The sequence below is a fragment of the Protopterus annectens genome, chromosome 3.part1, assembly GCF_019279795.1.
Source record: "Protopterus annectens isolate FY-2018-M chromosome 3.part1, PAN1.0, whole genome shotgun sequence".
NCBI classification, from domain to species: domain Eukaryota; kingdom Metazoa; phylum Chordata; order Ceratodontiformes; family Protopteridae; genus Protopterus; species Protopterus annectens.
The window spans coordinates 1,105,653,660-1,105,677,830 of NC_056732.1; the positions used below are offsets into that span (position 1 = coordinate 1,105,653,660).

Genomic DNA, 24,171 nt, shown 5'->3' on the forward strand with positions numbered 1-24,171 from the left:
TTGCTTAAATTTTAGTTTTAGGACTGTAGTGTAGTTTCATTATGTCTGAAAGTGAAACTAGGACTTAACAGTGTGAGTGCGGGCGTACGATGCCCATTTCTGACAGTCATGCCCAGTGCGTTTGGGTGTTACCACATCATTGCTTGTGATATTAGTTCCAGCTTCAGCAACCGTACATTGGCATAGTGTAAGAACAAGCTGATTATTAACTCCCTTCTCCGAGGCTGTTTCTGTGATGGAGGGCTCACCATCTCTTAACTTTTTGATGCGCTTGATCTTTCACACACCACCAAGGAGGCAGCTCGAGCGGCTGTTTCTGGCATCATCATGAGACTGTATGCTTGGATGCGTTTGTGTGATTTTGCGGACCCCTTTAACAATGTGCCTGTTGACAAATCTTCCCCTTTTGGTCCCAAAGTAAGAGATGCACTATAACATGGTGAGAAGGATGGAAAAAGTTGCTGCTGTGGGGCATATCCCCCGGATCCTATTCCCTGTCTGCTGCATATATCCCCCCCCGAGATCCTATTCCAGGAATGAGCAATCCCCGTGGGGCAGAGGGGATAACTCATTCGGAAGACTCACCTTTTGGGGCAGAGAGGACTGTGCAACCAGGGTGCTCTCCGGCCAACCCTACCAGCGCTCCTGAACAGCAGCCTGTGAAACACATTCAGTTCTGAAAACTTCCTTTCAGAGGTCACGTGCACACCACCAGTAATTTAAAAAAAAATTTTTTTAATGGATGCTACAAAAAAATCAACAAACTTGTGCGTTAAAGGCTTATTTTGGCCTAGGGGCTAGGAGAATATATTCGCTGTTTTTAATACAAACTTATTTACTTCAGTAATATAAACGACTGAACTTTTAAATCAGTGGAGACACTGGTTCCTGCTCTCTTTTTGTGGTTAATAAACTTGTGCGTTACTTTGCATGTGATTCTTACTGTACACTTGCTGTGAATTTTAGCACACAGTAAAGTGCATTCCAGGGTGTATTTACTCTAACACGGAGTAAAACGAACCTTTGGTAATTAAGCAACATTCTGTTCCAGCACTGCACTTTTAAAAGGTAAAGGAATAGATGGTAAACAGTTTCTTTGTTGTGGCTCTGTATATTAATGAGGTGTTAATGGGTGTTAGGTGGAACTTTGGTGGGGGTTGGTACTGAGCCTTCAGGGGGTGATCTTTCCCCACTTTTGTTGCTACCCCACTTTTGTTGCTACCCTTTTTTGTATGTTGAAACTGTGTATTCTAAAATTTTGTATTGGTGATAGGATGTATGAGCAGTGTTTGGACTCTGGGGGTTCCAGTGAAAGTTTGTTTATAAGGGTTTTCAACGCTGAGCCCACTTTTCATACTGATGGAGCACCTCGGCAGATAAATCGGAGGGGAGAAATCAGTAAAGCTATTGTATAAAAAGTGTACAGTTAAGCAGACTCTGCTGGGTCTTCTCCAAATGATGGCATGGAATGTAAAGCTTAAGGCATAAAAGATGAAACTGCAAGAACGTTGGTGGTCCTATGATAATAAGTTGCTAGGCTAATGACACTCAGGCCCTTACAAGCCTACCCAAGTTCTATCTGTATTTCCACTATCAGCACCTATTGCCCCTGTCCGAGAGAGATGCTGGTGGAACCCCTGGTGTAAATTTACGGTTACCCATCCAGTCCAGATTGCATTTGAAGAGGGCCACTGAGGTGCTCTTACATGAAGTGGGGAGTCTGTTCCAAAGATGTGGTAACCTCTGGAAATCTGTGTCTCAAGCAGGTTCTGTTAATGTCGCATATTAGGTTAAGGTCTTTCGAGCAAGCTAACCTGTGTACCATTTGACTTAGAAATTGCAGCATTTCCAATAAAGCAGGGTCAGAGATTGCCTTTCATGTAAGGCAGAGTGTGCCAATGAGTAGTATGTATTAAACTGAATAAAGTGACAGTGATTTCCGATCTGCATATGCTGAAGACCTGGAATTTTCTTTGTGAGGAACATTTAGGTTCATAGGTTCATACTAGGCTATCTGCCCTAGGGCATTTATAAGCCTAGCCCATAGTTTTGTGGCTTTCACCACCCCTTAAGTTTGAAAGGTATTGTGCCCATTAGTTTACCGTGCCTCTGTCTAGCAGTGACACTGAGGCGATCTCCCATCCATATGTCAAGATTTCTCTTGAACAGGGCCAGCGAGGTGCTCTGCCTCACATGTACTGGGATCTTGTTCCACAGCATAGGGAGTCTCTGGGTGATGAATCTGTCCCTCCAGCATGTCCTATTTATAACTGTGTTAAGGTTTAAGTCTCTTCCTCTTGTATTTCTTATGGATTTAGATTTTTTGAGGTGGAGCATATCCATCAATTCCGGGTTTGACATGGCCTTGTATGTTAGGCACAGGTCACCTCTGAGCAAACGGTATGCGACCGAATAGAGCTGGAGTTCCTTCAGTCGGGCAGCATAAGACACATTTTTGAGACCCTTTATCCTCTTGGTGAGGAACTTTTTGGGGCCTTTCCAATTGCTGCAGGTGTCGGGTAAGATATTTCCGAATGGGGCATTGTACTCTATCATTGGTCTGATGAGTGATGAGTACAGGGGAACAATGACCTCCCTTGATCTAGATGTGAATCCCTTCGTGATCAGGTGGGCAATGGTAGAAGGTTTTCCTAACTACCTTGGCAACGTGGGTGTCAAATGAGCAGTTACTGTCAACCTGGGTCCCCAGATCCCTGATAACCTTTTCTGTGCTTAGTGGATTGCCACCTATATGGTAGCTAGGGGTAATCTTGTTTTTCACGAAGGGTATGACTATGCATTTTTTTGGCGTTTAATTTTAGGCCATGGCTCTGGCACCAGTTATCCGTTTCTATGAGACCCTTCTGAAGGATATCTGCGTCTGATGTGTTTTCAACTATGGCGCCCAGTTTGCAGTCGTCTGCAAACTGTCAGCCATAATCCTCCTGCGTTTGCCTGTACTTCTGAAAAGTAGATGCTGAACAAGGGGGGGCCTAGGACTGAGCCCTGTGGGACACCACTTGTGTCCGGCTTGGAGTCTGACGTGGCACCAGCCACTCTGACCCTGTGGGTTCTGTCACTTAGCCAGTTTGCAACCCATCTTGTGACGTATGGGTTTACATTTAAGTTGGTGAGTTTTTCTATGATACCCGAGTGGGGTATTGTGTCGAAAGCTTTTGCAAGGTCAAGGTAGACTGTGTGGACTGCCTTGCCCTCATCAATGGCCTTGGTGACTGTTTCAAAAAAATCTACCAAGTTTAATAGGCATGATCTGCCCTTGACAAAGCCAAACTGGGTTGGATCCAATGTCTGTAAGTCCCCTATGTCTTTATTTATGAGTTCCATTATGATCCTCTCCATAGCTTTGCAGACTAGGCTTGTCAAGCTGATGGGGCGGTAATTACCAGGGTCAGTGGAGGCACCGCCTTTGTGAAGTGGGTCCACAGTTGCCGTACGCCACACCTTTGGTATGTATCCTGAGGTGAGGCTAAGATTAAACAGCTGCCCTAACAGCGGGTTTAATTCCTCATTGAGTTCGTGGAGCACACAACCGGGGACACCATCTGGTCCCATAGATGCTGTGTTTTTTGCCTTGGAGAGAGCAGTTTTCACCTGTGCATTTGAGATGTGTGGGAGGCTACAATCCGCTGGGATAGATATCTCTCCTTTTGGGGGGGGGAGAAATTAGCACTGAACCTGTCAGCCAGTATGTTGGCAATCTCTGTTGGTTCAGTGATTTTTGACATAATTTTGAACTAATTCTGAGCATATCTGGGAGTTTCCTCCCAGGTTTCTAACATAGCTAAAAAGGCCTTATGATTGTCTTTTGAGTCCTTAGCGACTTTTCTTTCAAATGATTTTATGAGCAATCGTAGTTTTTTACTTATAGTGATCAAGGGTGTCTATTTTGCTCTATCTTGTAGTAGCTTTCTCCTTTTGTTGTAGAGTTTAATGGCTGGGGTCCACCAGACTGGGCGCTTGCCTTTGGTGAAAAGAGTCTTTGTTTTGTTTGGGATTGCCTGATCCATGCAGTCCTGGAGGTGCTGATAGAAGGCATTTGTAAGTGATTCAGCTGTTTGGGTAATGGTTTCCGCTGGCTCGGGGGGGCCTTGAAGGAAACTACACCAGTCTTAAGAAGTGTGAAGTTGGCTTTTGAGAAGTTCTTCACTGTGGTCTTTTTTATCTGGGGTGGGGGCGGGATGTGGACTTCAGTGAGATTAGTTTATGATCTGATCTCCCCAATGAGGGGTACACCTCTGGTGCTGAACATTGTGTCCCCATGTTCGTGATGATGAGATCTAGTATGTTTTCTCCTCTCCTGGGGATGGTGACTAGTTGTTCATGGCATTTGAGTTTATGAACTCCAGGAACCTTTGAGCTAGAGTGTTGGGGCTTGAGTAATGATCCCAGTCTATATTCGGGTAGTTGAAATCACCTAATATGATGGTGTTTGGAGATACATTTATCCCCTCGAGTGTTTTCAGGAAAGCTGTGTGATGTTCCTGAGTTTGAGAGGGTGGCCTGTAACATGCTACAAATTGCAGAGCAGTCTTTCCTACGGTTACTTGCACCTGGATGGTCTCCGATGCTTCGTACATTGCCACCAACCTGGAGGTGTGGGTATCCTTGATGAATATGGATACCCCCCCCCTCCTTTCTTGGTGTGGTCCGGATTTGGGGGCCGGAACGCATGATATGAGGTATAACCTGATGGTGCTGGGGTGCTCTCAGGAGCCTTGAACCAGGTTTCAGTCACAGCACAGACATCTATGTTCTCCATACTGAGGAGGGCCTTGAGTGCGTGCATCTTGAGGTTTAGACTTCTGGCATTGAGCAGCATTACCCTTAGTTTATTTTCTTTTTTGTGTTCTAAAGTGGTAGGTTTAGAATTTGAGCCTTGCCTAAAAAAGGCACTATGGGGGTGGCAAGAGCCTTTGCCAATATCCGGAAGCCCAGGGGTGATGGGTGCAAGCCGTCCCTTGCGAAGCATCGTGGCTTGTCCAGCATGTCATCCCAGGCAGACATTGGATCCCCTTTGAATGATACCAGAGATTAAGCCAATTATTAAAGCTGATCATCTTGTCTCTGTATTGTGGCATCATTCTTGGTGAAGGTAGACTACTGCTCAGGGTCAGGGTCATACCTGCCTGGGCTACATAATCAGAGAGCTCTTGTCTCTTCATGTAGTCCAGGGAGGTACATCTCAGGTCATTCACACCAGCATGGACAATGACTGAGTCATACTTGTACTTGCTGTTGAGTGACCTGAGTGCTTGTGTTATGTGGCGGATTCTAGCACCCGACAGGCAGCTTACTGTGACCTTCTCCTTACTCAATCTGGTGAGTGGGATGTCAGTGTGTCTGACTATGGAGTCACCTATGATAAGTGTGTCTGGCATTGTGTTTGGCCTTAAAGGCTGTGACTGTTTGGCACACTGACTTTGTGGTCTGTGTGTTGCATGTGTTGTCATGAGGTGGCAGTTGTTTGGGTGTCTGCTTTGGTGGCCTCTGCTGTTTTGGTAGATTTTTGATCAGAGCCTCAGAGTATGTCTTTGTGTGTGTGTGATTTGAAGTTGTGATAGTACTATGTGAGACTGGGTTTGTGGTGTGTGTGGTTCCCTTCTCCTCCTGTCTGGTCTTGCCAGTCTTATGTTGAGAGAGCTCGGCCTCCAGTTTGGCTATATAGTTGCATCTCTCGCATGTATTTGTGTTTTGTGGGAAAAGGAGAGGGTTGTCTGTGTACATGAGGCAATTGTAACATTGCCTCAATATTCCCAGATTCACCAGCTGGGCAGGAGAGGACGCTAGCAACTGACCCTTCGACATGCTAGAAGGAGAGAACAAAGAACTTTCTGTTAATTGAGTTTGAAAAGACTTCGAGGGATGTGGGTGATTGAAAGAGGGGTTCTAGGCTGGTGGGGTGCTATGTATAATAAAAAAAGTGCTATATCAGAGTAGAAAGTACTTTAGGAGCAAGTGCAAGCTTCCCAGCTAGAGAATAGTCTCCTTAGGAGTCTAGTATAGCTGGATCTTTCAGATAGAGAAAAGGCTGTTTGGTTAGAAGTAGAGTTCAAGAGAAGCTGTTCTAAGGGAAAAAATGAAGAGTTGACTTTAGGTAGCCTGAATAGTTTAACCCCAATTAACCGCCGCTGCTCTTGTGTGCTCCTGTGGCAACTCTGTGCTTACGCGCACTTTGGCGTGCTTTATAGCAGGGGGGTTGAAGAGCTAGGAATTGACCCAAAATGGCCAATGGACTACTAGTTTCTGGCTGATACCACTCCGAAATGGACAAATAGGCTGCTCAGTGCTTCCCACTCCCACTGGTAAACAAAGAAGCTTCCTTTTTCCAAATAAGGATATGGAACAGTTTCAGGAACCAAGACCAAAGCCCAGGGATCAGCAAACTCTGATACTGGACTACTCTAGTTCAGTAAGGCGGGAAACAGGAGATGTGTTTTTTTTTTTTTTTTTGTTTGTTTTTTTTTTCAGAAACGGAGAAGAAAAAGTCAAATGCTTTAAATGCTATAAATCGGCTAGCACACTTGAGTGTGTAGCCTACAGATACAATTTGCAACAATTGGAAACTTAGTGCAAAAAACAGTTTAGACACAATAAATCAGTTTAAATGCAGTAGCAAACAGGCGAAAATGCAGTCGCTAGATAGTAAACAGTAGAAAAGCCACAAAAATTATACTTGTATCCAGTTGCTGGAGGTGCCTGTAAAGTACATACCAAAAGGGGTGTTGTCCTGTGTTATTGGCCTGATGAGGGAAGTTTTCAGGAATGCTATAACTTTTTCTGGAGGCAGTGCCTTTATTTGAGATGAGCAGTATGGAATGCTCTTACCACTGTGGAGACATGGTGGTCAAAGGTGGGGTTGCTGGTAAACTGTGTACCCAGGTCTCACCACTGAGTGAGTACTCTGGGTGTTGCTGTTGTGGTAGTTAGCAGGAACATCACCCTTTACCGTAAGGGATAATACATTTTTTGCATTGATTTTTAAGGCCTTGACTTTGGCACCAGTCATTTAAGACCACCTTGTAGGATGTTGACATCATTTGGAGATTCTTTGCTCCCCGTTTGCAGTCCTCAACAAAGTTTGTCAGCCACAGGCCTTTAGTTTTAGGTTGTACTTCGGAGAAATAGATTCCAAACAGTAGAGACCCTAGGACTGGTCCCTGTGGAACACCACTGGTTGCAGGTCTGCTGTTGGAGGTGGATTCCCCTATTTTGACTATATGGGTTCCATCAGAGAGCCATTTAGCAAATCCTCTAATGATGTATGGTTTGATTCCTAGCTGGGTGAGTGTTATTGATGCTTGAGTGGAGGGTGGTGTCAAATGCCTTGGCTAAGTCTAGGTAGGCTGTATGCACAGATTTCCCCTTGTCCAGGGCCTTGGTGACGGTCTGAAGTCCACAAGGTTTAACAGGCAAGAACTCCATCTAACAGATCCAAGCAGTAGGGTCAAGTAGTGTTTGGAGATTTTGTTTGAGGTCCATGATTTGCTCCATGGCATTGTGGATAAGGCTAGTCAGGCTAATGGGTCTATAGTTCCCAGGGGTCAGTGGAAGCACCACTTTTTTTGTGCAAGGGTGTAACTGGTAGTTTTCCATTCATCTAGGATGAAGCTGGTGCATATACTATGATTGAAAAAGATTACCCAATGGTGGTAATTCTTGCTGGAGCCCACGTAGGATGCAGGCTGGATGTTGTCAGGTCCTGTGTTTCTGACCTAGTGTGTTAACTACCTGTTCTTTAGAGCTACAAAGTAGGGGACAGGTGGTTGGGGATAAGGGAGTGAGGTTTTCACAGAACCTGTTTGCTAATAGGTTTATTTCCACAGGCTCAGTATACATTGCATCATTAACTACCAGTTCAGCACAGATCTGGGCCTTTCCTTTTAGCTTACGGATGTAACTAAAGAATGCCTTATGGTTGTCTGATAGTTGAAGGTAATTTGGATTTGTAGCTTGCTTTGGAGGACTTTAGAAGTCATATTCACTTGTTTAAGATGATGAGGGAGTGTTGCCAGTTTAAGGCTCACTCTTACTCTTGGATAGCAATTTCTTCTTCCTCTTTTTTTTGTAAAGCCTGTTAATGGCAGTTCTCCACCAGGAAGGTTTGCTGCTCTTGACAGCTTGTTTTGGTCATATCGGCTACGGCCAAATTAATGCAGTTCTATAGGTGTTTGTGGAAAGCATTGGTGTTCCATCTGAGGGGGGAGGTGCAGAGAAGCTATTTATACCATCCCGTAAGAGGTTGTAATCTGCTTGGCAGAAAGTTCTTAGTTTAGTTGTTGCTGGGGGGGGGTGTTAGGTAGCCAGTTACTTCAAATGAGACTGATTTGTGGTCAGATATCAGGGAAGATCTCATGGTGGGGGTGCTACAGTGGTCCCCCATATTGGTAATCAGATCCAGGGTGTTGGCACCCCTTGTGGGGGTGTCAGCTGGTCCAGGGCATTGGAGTTAACGAAGTTGAGGAACCTTTTGAACAAGTGAGTTTAAGCTTGTATAATTTACTCAAAAAAAATGGATGGGTAGTTAGTCGCACAAAACCATGGTGTTAGGCTGTATCTTGATGAACTTGGGTAGATGCAAATAGGCAGAGTGGGTGTCCTGATTTCATGGAGAGGGGCCTGTGGCTGGCAGTAACTTCAATAAGTGTCTTACCAACAGTTAATTGCAACTGGAGTATCTCCAGGGAATCGTGTTTAACCAACTGGAGGTGTATTTTTTTTAATGAAAATTGATACACTGCATCTTTTAGTTTTCATGCTTTCAGTGTGTGGTCTGAACGTGTGGAAGGAGATGTAACCCAGTATGCTAGGGTGCTCTCCATAGCCTTGAACCTGGACTCCATGACTGCACAAATGTCTCCGTCTTCCAAGGTGCGGACTGCTGCTAGTGAGTGCAATTTTGTGTTAAGACTCCTAGTGTTTAGCAACATCAACTTAAGGTTGTTTTTAGCTGGAGTTTTTATGTTGGGGAATCTTGTCCTTGAGACTGCCTAAAAAGGGCCCTATGTTGGCAAAAGCCTTGGGCAGTAGCTGAAATTCTAGGGGTGACAGATGAAGACTGTTTCTGGCAAAGCATAAAGGTCTGTTGATCGTGTGTTCCCAGGCTGACAGATACTGGATCCCCTTAGAATGACTCCAGAAACTCAAACCAATTATTGAGGTCAATCATTTTCTGTTTGTATTGAGGCATCATCCTAGGTGACAGTGAAATGCAGCTTAAGGCTAGGGAAATACCTGCCCGAGAGCTGAGTCATGTCCATCTTCATATAGTCCAGCGGTGTGCCTCAAGTCATTTACACCCGCACAGATTGTGACTGTCATTGACAGTACCTGTTGAGAGACTACTTGAGTGCATGTGAGGTATGGCGTATCCTGACAGCTGACCGTGGCCTTTTCCTTATTCAACCTGATGAGCAGGACATTTGTCTCTCTCAGTGGAATAGACTATGACTGTTAAGCTTGGTTTTGTGGTTTTTCTTAAGGGCTTGACTTACACTGGTACATGAGCTATTGTGCATTGTTTTTTGTGGAGAAAGTATTGTGTGGCATGCTTGTGTTTTCAAGGTCTCTAGTGTTTTAGGTATGCTTTTTGTGAGGACCTCCACATGTGTAGGTATATGTGATGTGGGTCTGGGTGGAGTAGGAGGAGAGGTGTGCATGCTGGTAACCAGCTGACTGTCATATGTACTAACTGGTGAGAGAGCATGAATTCAAGGTTCTTAATATAGTTGCATCTCTCATGTTTGTGTAGTCTAGGAGTCGAGGGATGTTAGTGAATATGACACAGTTGCTTACATTCCCTCAGGATGTCCATGTCAATCAAGCTGGCTGGGGAAACTGGGAAATTGTGCTTTCATATTATTGGGTAAGTTTATATGCTCAGGAAAAGGGGCACAGAGCACTCTTTACACGCTAGCAATTTCAGTCTCAGCCTAGTAATGAATGTTATAGATAAGAAAACAATTACATTTGAGTTAGAATGGCAAGAGAAAATGCACTGTTGGATTAAACATGTCTGTAGTTATACAAATGTCGTGGAGACTCTTGAGTAAGCTGTGCAATGACAGCACTGTAGTTGTGATGGAAGCATGTAGTTTAGGAGAGAATATTGGAATTGGGTTGTGTGTTTAGATGCATAACGTTTTAGAGGTAAGCTTTTGCAAATGAAATTTATGGTAGAAATGTTTAAGGTAGGAGGGGGTGGAGTCTAACTTTAGACCTTAAAGAAAAGTCATGATCCGTACATTGAAATTTTTAGATGCTTGAATGGTCCAGATACCCACGATTGTAGGGTGGGGGATGCTTGTATTAGTTTGGGTGCTAGAAGAGGGAAAGTCTGGTTATGTAGAAGTTTAGCGGCTTTTAGATGTCTAGTATGTGTGGTTGAGAGAGGACGTCGGTATGAGGAGGCTAAAGCTAGGATCGGAGGTGATGCAGTCAACAGGCACAGTGTTAAGGGTAGTGTGTGACAGCACACTTGCCAAAGAAGCTGGAGAAGATGTACAAAACAGTGGTGTGACAATTGGATCTGGGTAGTATGCAAACCTGAGACTGTTAGTGGGATGCACACAAATTAAGGAATGAGGACCTCAACCCAGAAACTAAAGTAACCCCAGTTAGAAACTGAAACTGCCAAAGAAGGAGAGAAAAGTTCAGTCACCTGTTCAGTAGAGCAGATTTGGCAGAGCGGAAGAAACGAGAAGTTGACATACAGTTTGTATGGATGGATTGTGGAATGTGGGGGGTAGCTCTGCGTAGAAAGTGGTAACAGTTGGTACAGCACCCCCATCCCATGTAAAATGAGGAAAAGGGGATGTGATGCAGTGGTTCTTCATACTCTGCCACCAAGCTGGTCTCTACTCCTGAATAGTATGTTTAATTTGAACATATTCTAAATCAGTTGTAATGAGGTCCTACTGGACTTGATTTGTGTTTCGGCATGACCAAAAATAATATGTCCACACTCAAGCCCACCCCACTGATCTCTTCATAAAGAGAGGCAACAGGTTGTTGAAGTGTTAAGAGCTTCTTTCGTGAAAGATCTGGGCACCAGTCATGACCACCCCCTCCAAGTTTGTGATATAGCCATTTTCTTGCCTTTGGGCCCTGAAGTACAAGATTTTATTGCTCAGCTTTATGATCACAAAAGCCTACAAAACTTTGACAAACCATTAGAACTGAGGGCGAGTGTCTGGGGAAGCAGCAAAAGGACATTTGTCTAGTCTGTGATATGCAGTGAAGTTTGATAGGTTTTGAATACTTGACTGGCAATGCTTGTAAAGGTGATGCAAAGAATGTTGAGTGATGGGATTGGGGATTTGTATCTGCTTACCCTTGGAGCTTTTCTCCCCGGGCCTCCGCTGAAAATGGACATGCATCCAGTCGGACTATCCCGGTCAACAAAAATATTAAATAAATAAAATAAAAAAATTGCATAATGGTTAGGTTGTTTACCTCACAGAAGCAAAATACAGGGTTTGAGTCTTGTCTTTGAAACAAAAATTGGCTAGGCTTAAAATGGGCCGGAAGGGCAGTTTGCCTTGTATTTATTCTGAGACACAGTTGAACATGTGTTGTAGAACCCTTTTAAAAGGGTTAACAATTTAGAGCACCACTTATGAGGTGAGAATTTCGAGTAACAAACTACGCTGATGCTGTGGGATACTGCCAGAACAGTGACATTGGGCCAGAGAATGTCAGCAGAAAAACAATGGGGAAATGGAGGTCCCAAGTGGGGAGGGTGTTGCATAATGTAAAATCCATCAAGGAAAGATGTGGAGAAAAGTGACATGGGAGCAGCTTCTGAGAGAAAGAATAGTGAAAAGCTACCAAGGAAAGGTAGTAACTAAAAAAAAAAAAAAAAAGTTACCAAAGGAAGGGGGTGGGTGGGTTCAGCCCTTCGAGTGTCTAATCTTTTGTGTGGTGAAATGTTTACACTGCAGGTAGATTGTTAGCTAAGGGGACCGAGAGATATGGGGATTGAGTGAAAAGTTGGAGAAGGGGGTTTGGGATGCACAGTGAATTTGACTGATATAAGATTGTGAAGTTCATTCAACTGTATGTCTATGAAAACTGGTTTCAACTATATAAAAGGTGCAGATTTAAGAATATGCCAGTGATGAAGAATGCATCATGCATGATTGCACACACAAGTAGTTTTAATGAAAGTCTGAATTAAACAAGTTGAACTTTGGGCAAAATATTAGGTAGTGTGCTACTAGGAGACTCTAGGCAAGAAATCCAAAAGGGTATTATAGTGAGCATTTTTTTATATTCTTAATGGATCATTTGCATATGAATGTGGGTTTGTTTAGCTACACTTTACATGTCTGTATACTTCAAATGCTATATTTCTGCATTTCTGAAAGTTGTGCATTTAACGTTCTGTTGCTTGGAATAATGTTAATTTGTGTTGCATCATTACACTTATAAAAATTTATTTTCCATTGAGTTTTATTGCAGGGAGGAAAAGAACTTAAACTGATTCACATCTGCTTCCCATGTAGCAAAACTGCAATTAGATTAGTCATTTGTTCAAAGGCAGTTGTCTCTGATAAATTTACTTAAGCGTTATATGTTGAAATGCTAAATTTCAGATGTTTCTTTTGTGTACTGCTTTACATTTTAAGGGTACTGTGGTGGTGGTGCTGCGGTAGCATTGTTGCCTCATAGCAAGACGTTGTCCCGTTCGATTCTCAGCTAGAGCATCTTCTGTGTGGAGGCATACGTGAGTGGGGTGTGCCTTCGTTGAAGGTTGTGCGTCAGGGCTGGTAACCCGGTACGTAAAAATCCACTACCAATCGTTAGTGGACTGGTGTTCTGCTGTGGTGACCCCTAACCAAGAAAAGCCGAAAGAAACTAACAAACTGCTTTACATTTTAAGATGGCTTAAATATAGCATCAAAGATGTCTGTGGCATTTGGAGAAAAGTCCATGCATTTTTCCTGTAAAGTATCTATGCAAGTGTTGGGGTAGGGCACTGTCAAGTCATCGTGGACGACAAAAAGATACTTTGAACTTCTTTCGGCTTTTTCCGGTTAGGGGTTGCCACAGCGGATCACCTGTCTGGTCATGATTGGCAGTGGAGTTTTATGGTGCCTGGCACCCAACCTTCCACAGAAGACGCACAGACACCTAGGGCCAATTTGGAGTGTCCAATCCACCTACGCTACTGTCTAGCATGACTCAAACTTGAATTGAAAGAGGTTTGAAGAAAAGATTGTCAAGCCCAGTTGGTGGCCATTTTGCTGAAAACATTAAAATACTATGAGTGGCTTTTGAGATGTTAAAATAGCTCAGAAAAGTGGAGAGATTTCTTAGTTCTAAGGTTGAGTTTTCCTTATCACTTGAGCCTAGGCGTTTGTGTTGCAGGCTAATTCGTGCAGCAGTGGGTGACCCTACTGTGCATTGAATTAATGGAATATGATCTGTATACCATGATTTTTCCTTTCTTTGCAAGTAGATTCAAGGCATTTGTGGGACAGAACACTTTATTTGCTTTACAAATGGGTTGTTGCACTTGATGTTTCAACAGTTTTTTTTTTTTTTTTTTTTTTGTGGAGGGGGTTGTTTGGTATAGCTTGCATGCAGTGTGCATATATGAATACACGTTAATAGGAATTTGAATCTGCCTTTGAAGACAGTTTGTGTCTGCAGTACAATGTGACCCATCTTTGAAGAAAGTGTTGTGATCATGAAATATTTGATTAACTTTCTTTGTTTCAGGAGGACAAAATCAATGCCCTCATCAAAGCAGCTAATGTTTCTATCGAGCCTTTCTGGCCTAGCTTGTTTGCTAAGGTAAGACATTTTCTGTCAATTATCTAGTGTCATTAAAATGCAGATATTTTGGCTTGTGGTGCACGTTTGAGCAAAATTGAAGTTGTGCAGTTAATTGCAGGAGTTGCTGAAATGTGATTTATTTTTGATAGTGAACCTTTTAGTTTTAGGTACATTTAATGTGAACAAAATACTTAGTAACCTGATTGGCTTGTGTTAGTGTGTTATACAAATGTATAATATTGTATACAGGAGCACTCATTTTAAAGTTCAATTGAACATTGTGTTTTAAACTGTCAACCTATTGGCATAAAAATACTGTGTCATGCCATTACACAGTGGTGGGGACTTGAAGTGCACACAAGTCATTAAGTAGAAATGCATGGCTGCTTTGAAAATAGGAAATGTAATTGTCATGTTTAACTATTGGCACCTATCAATTGTCTACAATAAATTCAAAAGATGTATTGACTCTTGGCAAAGGAAACAAGTTTGGGGGAGCTTTTGATGTACGGTTTGCTTTGGAAGGATAAAAATTCAGTGCATTTGAGAAGATTTGTTGCATCAGGTGCTGGTGAACTTGACTAAGTTAGATATGTTGCTAGAGGCAATCCAGTTGGGTACAAGAAAGAAATTTCCTTCACCTTTTTACTTAATGACTACTCGCATGCTGTGAAGAGTTGCTTGGAAATGTTTGCTGTCATACAGAAGTTTTGAAGGACCAGGTACAATCTAAGTGCTTTGTGCATATTAAGTTACAAACCAAATTCAGCATGCTAGCTGCTTTTTTTTTTTTTTTTTTCTAACTAGTGCAGTTTTTATTTTCAAAAATGTTAAATTACTGTGTAACAATTTAAAGAAACATACTATATTCACATTCAGCCTGACAAGTAAAAATTTCAAATTCATAAAACATGAGTAGAGAGAGAAATTATACAGTTTGCAATATCAGTCTGTGATAAAACTGTCCTCCAAGGGTCACTTGCTAATGGCTTAGGATGAGCTCTAAATTCTTTAATTTCCATCAGTGCTGTTTTCTTCAGTAAAGATGGGGGGAAAAGTCTTCCATGGTAGGTGCTGGAGTTCCACCTTCTGGTTATACATTTCCAGATTGTGATTGCTTCTGATTTGCAGTACTGCATTACCTGTTGCCTGGCAGTGATCTAGGGACTGTTTTGTAATCTGTAGGATTCCTGATATGTTGTCGGTGGATTTCTTAGTGCTTTGGTTTTCTACCAGAAACTATACTGATTGGTTATACTGAATTGCCATGTAGCAGAAGGATTCTGGAAGGACCACTTCAGTAGAAGTGTCTTGTTAGCCAAATTTGTAACTAAAGATTTCAATTTCTGCCCTGCTTTCATGGTTGGTTTGTACTGTGACATGACTGTTTAGGTGTTACTGTGTTGCAGGTGATGTATATTAAATCAGATTCTGACTGTTTTGGCAACAGAAATATGTTCATCGTGTTACCCTGCTGCAGTCATCATACTTGAGTTATCCAGCCGTCAGGCGGTCCCGCAGTGGGCCAAAGTTCCAAAGTCTTGGTCCGGTGTCGGTTGCTGTCGCTTCTTCCCTGATGTCAGTGTGCCAGGGGTATGCTTGCCGTGAGGTGCCCGAAGCAGTTTGCAAGTGCCGGTCGGCCGACCAACACTTGAGATTTTCGAATCGAATTTCAGTCCGAAGTCTTCAATAAAGCTAAGTACCCTGTTGGGGAACCTTTTCTTGCCTCAGTCCGATGTCAGAAAAAGTTAACAATTGCATTTCTTGTGGGAAGCAAATACCTCATAAGGACTTCCATTCTTATTGTGCCTAGGCCCAGACCACGACGTCACAGGTTGTCTGTTTTGTACTAGGTTTAATAAACAAACTATCAAAAGCCGTTTTGACTTGCACGACAATACTTTGGTAGGAAATTTAATTATATCATGCCATCGGAGCAGCCGACGACCGGCATGCATAAAAAACACAAGGATAAGGACAGGCAGCCTAGAACCAAGCCAGACTCCGAGGCCTCTGCTGGGCCTGTCACCGGTTCTCCGGTTTTCAGTGAGGCACCTACGCAGCCCCTGACAACTGCAGAATTGGAACCCCAGACAGCTTCGAATTCTCAGGCGGAGTGTACTAGGCCGTCACAGCCATCTTCATTAGGCCTGTCCGACACCGGAGCAAGAGGAGTTCCCGGTGCAGTAGAAACACCTTCAGTTGCAGAAGGTGTCTTCAGACCAGCTACACTCTCACCATTAAATCTTATGCTAAGCTTAAAACTCCATTAAAACCAAAAAAGACTGTACATCCGTCTCCAGTTCAAGGCCCCATGCCCAAGAAACAGATGCTTAAGATGGCTGAAGATTTGATTACCCTAATCGGGGGTTCCCATCCCCCTCCAGATAAAAGGCCAAGACAAGAAGAGGACTATGCTTCCTCTGAGCAGGTTTCTATTTCCTCAGATTCTTCTGAGGAACAGGATTACGCTTTTCCCCCTTATGAAGACTCTGATGCTGAAGACTCTCTTCCCTCAGCATCTCCCCCTGAAGACTACTCCTTTGGGGAAACTTTACATACAATGAGGGAACATTTCCACTGGGAAGGCCAGGACTATTCTGTTTCTAAGAAAAGGCTCCGAGAGTTCATTTTACTACCCCAGCACAGACCACTTGCTATCCCTCCAGTTTTAGACATTGTGGATGATGTTTACTTAGAGTCTAGTCTAAATCCACACTCCCTACCTCCTGTCTAGCCAAACCAGACCGATACTACAGAGTACCTGACTCGCACAAATTCCTTTATAAAAGCCCTGTGGCTGACCCAGAAACAATTTTCCAGGGTCCCAAAGGGGCTAAAGCTTCTATGGCTAAAAATCCTGTACCCTCTGAAAGGGATTCCAGAGCCCTAGATAGATAGGGAAAGATGTACACCTCAGCTACTCTGGCTATGAGAGCATTAAATTCAGTTTCACATTCTGAAATCAGCAATTCCTAATGTCTCAAAGCAAAAACTGAGCACACATTCTGAACAGTCTGACTTCAGGGAAATGTAGGATCTGTTGCATGCAGCTGAACAGGTGGGCAAACATACTTTACAATGTGGATTTGATTCATTGGAAGCTTCCTGTAGACAGTTGTTACTGGGTCTGTCATACATAGACATGCTTGGTTAAAAGAACAAATCCTACCAGATAATGTTAAAGCAAAATTATTGGATGCACCTTTACAGCAGGATGTCTTATTTGGTGTCAAAGCAGAAGAGGTTTTAAATAAAATGGAGGATAAGGCAAAGTCTATGCAGATGGTCAAGGATATTTTACAGGTACAACCCCCTCGTTTCAGTAGAAATTGGCCAACAAAAAAACTGGTCCTTTCCAGCTTCTGACTGATCACAGAGGGGCAAATACAGACGCCCAAGGGGCAGAGGTCAGTCACAAGGCCCTTACAAACCTTGCCAATGGGGTGCCGCAACCCAGAAAGGAGAAGACGGGCCCCAAGCTAGCAGAAGACAAACACAATGACTTAACCCTCAAACTACCAAGGAAATCTCTCTTGGCAGCTCCCTTGGGAGGAAAATTAGCACTTTTGTGATGTCAGTTGTCTGCAAAAAGACAAATTGGTCCTAAACATTGTCTCACAAGGATACAGATTCCACTTTCATACCTTGCCAAGGATAAAAGGAATGCCAAACCTGCCACCAAATCAATGGGCAGAGGCACAAAAACAAATTACAGCTCTCATGGACATGAGACATTCAACGGGTACCTACACAGGAGCAAGGACAAGGATTTCACTCAAGACTCTTCTAGTCCCCAGAAAGGGCAAAGCATTGGAGACCCATTCTGGATCTTTCAATTCTGAACACCTATCTGCAAGTACCAAAAATTCAAGATGCTAACACTACAGTAGCTTCTTCCCATGTTGGGCAAGAAGGCTTGGCTAGTAATGTTGAATCTCAAGGAGGCATACCTGCATGTCCCTATCCGACAAAATTGCAGAAGATACCTAACCCATTATCGATTCTCTGCACTTTGGCTTATCTACTGCGCCCAGGGTCTTCACAAAATGCCTGGCACCCGTAATTGCATACTGCAGACAGAGGAATTCAAATATACCCATACCTGGACGACTGCCTTATTCAAGCAGAAAGCAAGGACATTCTTTTAAAGCATCTGGCATTTGTCAAACACCTAAGTTGCCTAGGGTACACAGTAAACAAAAAGAAATCAAAACTAGTGCCCTCACAAAACATAATATTCCTGGGTGCCAGCTTGAATACAATGGCTCAGATGGCTTATCTCATGCCAGACAAGCAACAGTTGACTCAGTACTTCAAAATAATGGCAACAAAGACCCAACTCCCTACACGAAAAATTCTGTAGGCCTTGGGATTCATGGCATCTTGCATACTACTAATTCCATTTGCAAAACTGCATATGAGGAAATTACAATGGTACCTGACAAGCATATGGACTCAGCACAGCCACAGCTTGTAAACAATGATGCCACTCATTCCCTGCCTTCAACAGGAGTTTCTATGGTGGGCACAGGCATGTCACCTCAACAAGGGTCAGCCTTTCGCCTTACAAACAGCCAGGCAAACTAACAGATGCATCGGACTATGCCTGGGGAGCACGCATGGCAGGACATTGCATTCAGGGCAAATGGACTACAGATCAAAGGCATCTGCATATCGATCGAAAAGAAATGCTAGCAGTACAGAATGCCCTAACAGCTTTCAAGGACCTCTTACACCCAGGACAACTAATAATAAAGATGGACAATACCACAGTAATGTGGTACATCAACAAGCAAGGGGGCACACATTCCTACCCTCTATGCAGGCAAGTAATGACCTTGTGGAACACAGCAGTGTCTTACCAAGTTCATCTAAAAGCACAATTCCTGCCAGGAAAGAAAAACACATTGGCAGATGACCTGAGCAGAAACATCATGGATCCCCACGAGTGGAAACCTAGATCCACAAGTATTTGCAATGATAACTCAAAAATAGGGACGCCCAGACATAGATCTTTGCCAACACCCAAAACTACCAACTTCAAAAATTTTGCACAAGGACCCCCCCCTCCCCCACAAGCTTGGAAAGTGAACGCAGTCTCATTCAGTTGGAAAACATATTAACAGTGTGTGCCTTTCCTCCACTGCCTCTTCTAGCAAAGGTGCTGCTGAAAGTCAGATTAGAGAGGCCACATGATACTCATTGCACCAGACTGCCCACGCCAGCACTGGTATCCAATTCTAAGAAAGATGGCCCACCATGGATTTTACCACAAATTCCTCACCTGCTCACCCAGCGAGACCATCAGATTGTACACAGCCAGCTCAAGACTTTAAACCTGGTTGCATGGCAAATTACCTAAACAACCAGCCAACACCTCTATCCAAAGCTGTTATGGATGTCATTCTCGAGGCCAGGAGGCCCAGCGCCAGGAAAATCTATTCAGACAAATGGAAAAGATTTTGCGCCTGGAACCAGGCTAAAGGCCAAAATCCCCTTGATCAAACATTACTCAGATTCTACAATATTTAACTGAGATGTTGCACAAAGGACTTTCCTTTTCATCTGTTAAGATCCACGCCTCCGCAATTTCAGCTCATTACAACATGGATCCTCTATTTTCACATCCACTCCCAAGACAGTACCTCAGAGGGGCTAAGAACACAAGACCACCCAGGAGAGCACCACGCCTCAGCAATTTCAGCTAATTACAACATGGATCCTCCTTTATTTTCACATCCACTCCCAAGACAGTACCTCAGAGGGGCTAAGAACATAAGACCACCCAGGAGAGCACCAACACCTACTTGGGATCTCAACTTTGTTCTGGAAAAGCTTACACTGCTGCCCTTTGAACCAGCTTTCTCAGCTGATAAGTTTCTTTCATGGAAAACTGCCCTGCTGCTAGCAATAACTTCAGCTAAAAGAGTCTCAGAGCTGCAGGCACTAATGGCAGTGGATTCTTTCCTCATTTTTCATCAAGACAGTCTCTCTACGAACTAACCCTTCCTTTATGCCAAAGGGTGGTATCCAGTGTGGCCCTAAACCAAACCATTCATTTGCCCACCTTTTTCCGAAATCACCAGAACAAAGGAGACTCCTGCACTCTTTGGACATTCGCAGGCAATTACGTTACTACTTGGATAAAACTAAGGCTTTCAGAAAATCTGACCAGCTCTTTGTAGCCTATGCTCCAGGATCACCAGGAAAAGCTATCTCAAAACATCCAATTTCAAAATGGATAGGACATTGCATACATTTCTGCTACACGCATCATGGGAAACCGGTACCTGCTAGCATTAGGTCCCACTCCACCAGGGCTACAGCTACATCAGGAGACTCCAGTCCATCTGGTGAATCCTGAGAATCTTGAGGCAATGTTACAACTGCCTTATGTATACAGACCACCCTGTCCTCCTCCCAACAAGCTCAAATATATGAGAGAGATGCAACTATATAGACAAACTGGAGGCTGAGCTCTCTCAACCCAGTACTGGCACAGCCAGTCAGGAGGCGAAGGTAACCACACACACACCACAAATCCAGTCTCGCATAGACACATCACGTCAGCAAACCAAACACACAAACGCACAAAAACATACTTGGAGGCTCTAAAATGCCAAATGGACTGGAGTAAACCTGAAACTGACCCTTGGACACAATAGTATAGGGAACTGCTTGACTGATCAGAAAGAACCAATAGGGAGCAAGTACTTAAAAGGAGTATAAGAGGGGTGTAGTGCTTAAGTTTACTAGTGTTTACCTATAAGATTACTTATCCAAGCAAGTGCAGGGCTTTAGAATGAAAAGTCCAATAAAATCTGCCTAAGCAGCAGAGACCTCCAAAGCAGACATCCAAGCAACCCCTACCACGAAACAATACACATGTAGCACATAGCTCTCAAAGTCTGTGTGCCACACAATCACAGACCTTAAGGCAAAAAAACGCACCTAATCCACTTGTAATAGGTGACTCTATTGTCGCACACTGACGTCCCATTCACCAGACTGAACAAGGTCACTGTGCTGCCTGTTGTGTGCCAGGATCTGCCATATAATACAAGCACTCTGGTCACTCCAAAGCAAGTACAAATATGACTCCGTCATTGTCTATGCTGGTGTGAATGACCTGAGATGTACCTCCCTGGACTACATGAAAAGAAACGTAGAGGAGCGCTCTGATCAAGTAGCCCAGGCTGGTATGACCCTGACTTTTAGCATCTTGCCCTCACCAAGAATGCCACAGTATAAAGACAAAATGATCAATTTTAACAATTGGCTAAAGTATTGGAGTCATTCAAAGGGGATCCAGTGTCTGTCAGCCTGGGATGACATGCTTGACATGCCACGTTGCTTCACGAGGGACGGCTTGCACCGGTCACCCCTGGGTTTTCGAATACTGGCAAAGGTTCTTGCCTCCCCCATAGTGCCTTTTTTAGGCAAGGCTCAAAAGACAAGCCCACCTCCATAGACAACACAGAAAAAACTAAGGGTAATACTGCTCAACGCCAGAAGTCTAAACCTCAAGATGCAAGCACTCGAGACTCTCCTCAGTATGGAGAATATCTATATCTGTGCAGTAACAGAAACCTGGCGCAAGGCTCCCGAGAGCACCACAGCACTAACTGGTTATACTTCGTACCATGCTTTTTGGCCCCAAAACTTGGACCGAACCACAAAAGGAGGGGGTATCCATATTTATTAGAGATACCCACACCTCCAGGTTAGTGGCACTGCACGAAGCATCGGAGTCCAACCATGTGCAACTAACAGTGGGCAAAACTGACTGTTTGTAGCCTGCTACAGACTACCCTGCCAAACACAGGAACCCCACTCTACTTTCCTGAGAACACTGGAGAATATGAAGGTCTCTCCAAACACCATTATGTTGGGTGACTTCAACTACCCAAACATTGATTGGGAAAACTACTCAAGCCCAAACGCCCTCGCCCAGCGGTTCCTAGAATTTATAAACTCAAATGCTATGGAACAACTGGTCACTCCCACGAGGGGAAAACATATTGGATCTGGTCATTACCAACATGGGGTCTCTGTTCCACACCAGAGGTATACCCCTCATTGGTAAGATCAGACCATAAACTAATCTCACTGGACATCCATATTCCGTCCCCACCCCCAGCCAAGGAAACCACGGTGAAGAACTTCTCAAAAGCAAACTTCACACTTCTCAAAACCGAGGTGGAATCCTTCAAATCCCCCGGGCCAGTGGAAAATACGTCCCAAAATGCAGAATGCTTTACAAAAGCATTCTATGGACACCTACAGGAATGCATGGAGCATGCTATCCCAAATAAAACCAAGACTCACTCCTCCAAAGGCAGGAGACCTGTCTGGTGGACCCCGGCCATAAATAAGCTATACAACAGAAGGAAAAAGCTACTACATGATGGAGCAAAATCCCAAAAAGAGAAGGCATCTCTGATCAGTACTAGCAAGAAACTACGATCCCTCATAAAATCATCTAAGGCCAGCCTCGAAATAAAAATTGCACAAGACACTAAAGATAATCACAAGGCCTTTAGTTATGTCAAGAACCTAGGAAGCAAGTCCCAGATATGCCCCAAGTTAGTGCAAAATGACAAAAAATACACTGAACCCGCAGACATTGCCAACATCCTGGCAGAAAGGTTCTGTGCAAAACCCCCCCCCCCCCCCAAGAGCAAATTTCTATCCCTACGGAGTGTAGCCTTCCTGAGATCACAGATGCACAGGTGAGAGCTGCCCTCTCCAAAGCAAAAAACACAGCATGAATGGGACCAGACGGTGTCCTGGGCTGCATCTTACACAAGCTCCAAGAAGAACTAAACCCTCGTATAAAGTCACTGTTCAATCTCAGCCTTACTACAGGATATGTACCCAAGGAATGGCGCACAGCAACAGTGGTTTCGCTCCACAAAGGTGGTGCCACAATGGACCCCGGAAACTATCGCCCTGTAAAGCCTGACTAGCCTGGTCTGCAAAGCTATGGAGTATATCCTCATGGAAATCATAAACAAAGACATTTGGAACCTCCAGACACTGGATCCTACCCAATTCGGCTTTAAGGGCAGATCTTGGCTCTTGAACCTGGTCGACTTTTTTGAAACTGTTACCAAAGCCATAGATGAAGGGAAGGTAGTCCACACAGCCTACCTAGACCTCGCTAAAGCCTTCGACACGATATAATCAAACCCCCTCCCACAAGATGGATGGCAAACTGGCTCAGGGATAGAACCCATGGTCATAATAGCAGGTGCCATGTCAGACTCGAAGACAAAAACCAGTTACTCCCCCGCCCCACAAGTCTCAGTCCCGGGACTCTCTTGTTCGACATCTATTTCTCTCTGCTACAGGCTAGCAACATAGGTAGATTGATTGACTGTTTGCAGAGATGACTGCACTGCAACTGCGCCATAATCCGACTGACACAACACACATCCTCTAAAAGGGTCTCTCAGAGAAGGAGAACTGGCCAGAGCCCATGGGCTAAAAAAGCTGCCAAAAGTGCATAATCATCCCCTTTGGGGAAAAACAGTGCCCACAAATTACCACATAGTTGGTAATCCATTAAGTCCGGAAGAAGTAATTAGGGACTTGGGGACCCAAGTAGATAGCAATCTCTCCTTTTGACAATCACATTGCCAAAGTGGTTAGAAAGACCTTCTATAGCCCACCTTATCACGAAAGGGTTCACACCTAGATCAAGAGGGGTCATTGTGCCCCTCTACTTATCAGGCCCTAATTGAAGACTGTGCCCCATTTGGGATGTACCTTACCAGACGCTTGCAGCAACTGGAAAGACCCCAAAAGTACCTCACCAAGAGGATCCAGGGACTCAAACAGATGCCCTATGCAGTTCGGCTGAAGAAGCTCCAGCTCTACTCAGTTGCGTACCGCCTACTCGGAGGTGATCTGTGTCTGACGTATAAAGCAATGTCCAACCCAGAATTAATGGACACGCTCCACCTCAGGAAATCCAAATCCCTTAGAGCTACACGCTCCAGGGACTTGAACCTCAGCACAGAAATATAGGGCAAGCTGGAGGGATAGATTCATATCCCAGAGGCTCCCCTCACTGGAACAAAATCCCAATCCATGTTAGGCAGAGCCCCTCACTGACCCTCTTCAAGAGAAATCTTGAGTGGATGGGAAATCGTAAATTTACCCCTGGGATCTCTTCTGTGTCCCTGCTTGACAGAGGTACAGTAAACTAACCTTAAAAGGGCTACCTTCTGTAACCTACTATACAGAGGCACAGTCAACTAATCTAAGAGTAGCGAAAGCCAAACACACACTGGCTAGGTTTATAAATGCCCAAGGGCAGATAGCCTAGTATTAACCTATGAATTCCAGAAAGCGTTGAGCAAA

The 24,171-nt window shown here is 44.0% G+C and overlaps 1 protein-coding gene across 1 annotated transcript in view; it reads left to right on the forward strand.

The window, feature by feature from the left end:
- The window catches only part of RPLP1 (ribosomal protein lateral stalk subunit P1), a 44,585-nt gene that overhangs the window by 6,206 nt on the left and 14,208 nt on the right, over window positions 1-24,171 (forward strand). The window contains exon 2 of the mRNA XM_044067246.1: window positions 13,744-13,818. Within this exon, the coding sequence (XP_043923181.1) occupies window positions 13,744-13,818 (75 nt within the window). The remainder of the gene's footprint in view (window positions 1-13,743; window positions 13,819-24,171) is intronic.